This window comes from Nanorana parkeri, unplaced genomic scaffold (assembly GCF_000935625.1).
Source record: "Nanorana parkeri isolate BGI_ZX_2015 unplaced genomic scaffold, ASM93562v1 scaffold1035, whole genome shotgun sequence".
Lineage (NCBI taxonomy): Eukaryota > Metazoa > Chordata > Amphibia > Anura > Dicroglossidae > Nanorana > Nanorana parkeri.
The window spans coordinates 137750-140429 of NW_017307303.1; the positions used below are offsets into that span (position 1 = coordinate 137750).

Consider the following 2680-nt stretch of genomic DNA (forward strand, 5'->3'; position numbering starts at 1 on the left):
GAGGGGGGGGGTTGAGGGGGGGAGAGAGAGGATCGATTATCTTTTTTCTATTCCATTCTAGGGACCCTGACAAAATTCTTGAAAACAACTTGCATATCATAGCTGCTGTTTAAAATATTTTCCAACTCCCACATAACCAAAATAGTCAGGCTCACCAATTCTGCTCCATATCCTCTAAGTGAACAACAGATAGGGAGAGAGACAGAGATGAAATAGTTTCGGTGTATTACTCCTGATGTACGTTTTGTAGTACTTAGAGACGTCTCTGTGGCTTTTTAAACTTTTAAATAATGATTTCAGCTTAGAGACTGCCACAGTGAAATCATTTCTTCATTTCTAAAGCATATTGCTACAATGAAGCAGATAAAGGTCACATTTTCAGTTTCGTTTCTCTGCCTCTGGAAGTGGGCGTGATCTTTACAAGGACACAAATATAAAAGAGGATGCTTTTAGGTTTATAGCGTGCCTGTACAGTTGTCAGGAAAAAGCAAGGCTTGAAACAAGACATTAATAAGAGGGTCAACAAAAAATGGCAACTCGACCAAAGAAACAGAGTGGAAATTCAACTGAGTCAGGCAATGAAGGGAACTCAAAGACAACTCGCCCAAGGAAACAGCGTGGCAATTCGACTGAGTCAGGAAATGAAGGGGACTCAAAAGCAAAGCAGGGATCTAAACTATCTAATGCTGGTGACTCTGATGGAAATGGGAAAGCACAAAGAAAGCATCAGCAACCATGCAATATGGAAAACTCAGCATCTACTATCAATGGCACAGTTATAAGCACCACAGAGTTCTCTGAAAAACGCAGAGCAAAGAGTAAGGAGATACAAAAGATAAATGATGCAACCAATCCAAGTCTGAGTACCAACCCAAAAAAGACAACCTCTAAGACCTTTAGAAGCTCAAAATCGGTAGAACAAGATGATTTTGGAATATCCCTAAGTCGAACCAACAGCATTGATGAGACGGGGGGACCAGCCGAGGCAATTTGTGCCAGCAATAAAACCGTGAACAATGGTCCCAGAAGAAGAAATAGCAAAATAAATGAGGATGAAGACACAACCAATTCAAACAGGGAAAGAGGTGAGATTAGACACCAAGCAAAGAGAAGTAACAGTTTGCCAAACTCAAATCTTTCCAAGCATTTGAGAGCTGCAGCAAAGAGCTTAAAACTGAAGATGGATGATATTTCAAAAGCAGCAGAAAAAGTTAACAAGGTCATAGACATAATCATCAAGTCGGAGCTTTTTAAAAGCAACCCTCTGTTTAAGAGCATGGAGAAAATGTCTACAGGGAGCTACTACGAAGGTCTCAAGGTAATACATATACTTTGATTTGTGTTAAATAGTTCACAACACTAAATATTTACTTAGCACTAGGGAGAGATTTAAAAAAAAGTCATTATTGCAATCCCTGAAGAAGCACACAGCAACAGCAGTTTATTTCCTTTATGGGATAAAGGTTTAATATACATGAATAAAAGCTGAAAATTGTAATTACCAATGTTAGTTTTAAATGTTTTGCCTCAACCCTTAAGCTGCCACTTTTACTGGACAGCTTGATCTCCTAACCTTTTCCCTTCTACCCAGTTTCCAGCTGGCCAGCTCAGTATGCCTTACGTTGCTGGCTTTTACCCTTCTGCTATAAGCTCATGGTCGCTTATAACAGAAGGGTCCGCCTGATGGTCCCCTGTAAATGAATAGCTGTCATCAGCAGCTGACAAGCGGCTCCCGCTGCAACATGGGGCTCTTCACTGCTCTCCACCCTACTGACAGCCGGCTCCATACTAGGATCCGTGTGCCTTCCGATTCCCACTGCTCTCCACTTGTATTATGGTTGGACAGAGCTGTGATAGGATGCTGAGTGGGGAGGAGAGAAAGAGAGCAGAGTGTCATGATGGAGAGCGGGTAGGAGGCGGAAATATTGCGAATTCTTTGGTGTGCACAACACACACCAGTGATCAGTACTAGAGGTGCACCGAAATGGAAATTTTAAAACCGAAAAGAAACCGAAATAAAAAAAAATTGTCAGGCCGAATCCGAAAATGTTTTTTTTAATTTTTTTAAATCTTAATATTTAATTTTTTTTTTTTATATTTATTAATTCATTTATTAAATTTTTTACATTGCTTTTAGACCTGCAGCGCTCGGCCGGCTGTCACCAGGGATGCGCCAATGTATCGGCCGAACATTATGCCAAAAGTGCCATTTTCGGCCGATATGTTTCGGCGGCCGATATATCTGTGCATCCCTAATCAGTGCTGATCACTGGTATTTGTAAATAACTGAGCACATAGTAAGCTTACATAACTCTTGTTCATTCATAAGTGGGGACACAGTGAGCTCACCATGTGCTGTTAATGAATGGAAAGGAACACTCAGTACAGAGGCTTCCTGTCCAATGAATAACTGGGAAGAGTACTATGCCTCCTCAGTTTTTGAATGAACAGGAAGCCTCTGTACTGAGAGCTTCCTGTTCAGTGCTGGGGCTGTAAAAAAAGATTGAGGACTGTGGCAATCTCAGGGGCTGTAAAAAAAAGATTGAGGACTGTGGCAATCTCAGGGGTATGTTTAGACCCCTAATATTTCCCTGAAGCCCCCCCATCAGTAAAAAAATAAATACATTTTTAAATAAAAATAAAGTGAAAAAAAAAAGAAAAAAACACAACCCCCCCCCCT

At 40.8% G+C, this 2680-nt stretch overlaps 1 protein-coding gene across 1 annotated transcript in view; it reads left to right on the forward strand.

Moving 5' to 3' along the window:
- The first annotated feature begins 742 nt into the window (after positions 1–742).
- The window catches only part of LOC108795990 (cyclic GMP-AMP synthase-like), a 16760-nt gene continuing 14822 nt past the window's right edge, over positions 743–2680 (forward strand). Inside the window, exon 1 of the mRNA XM_018567354.1 lies at positions 743–1318. Coding sequence (XP_018422856.1) covers positions 743–1318 — 576 coding nt within the window. The remainder of the gene's footprint in view (positions 1319–2680) is intronic.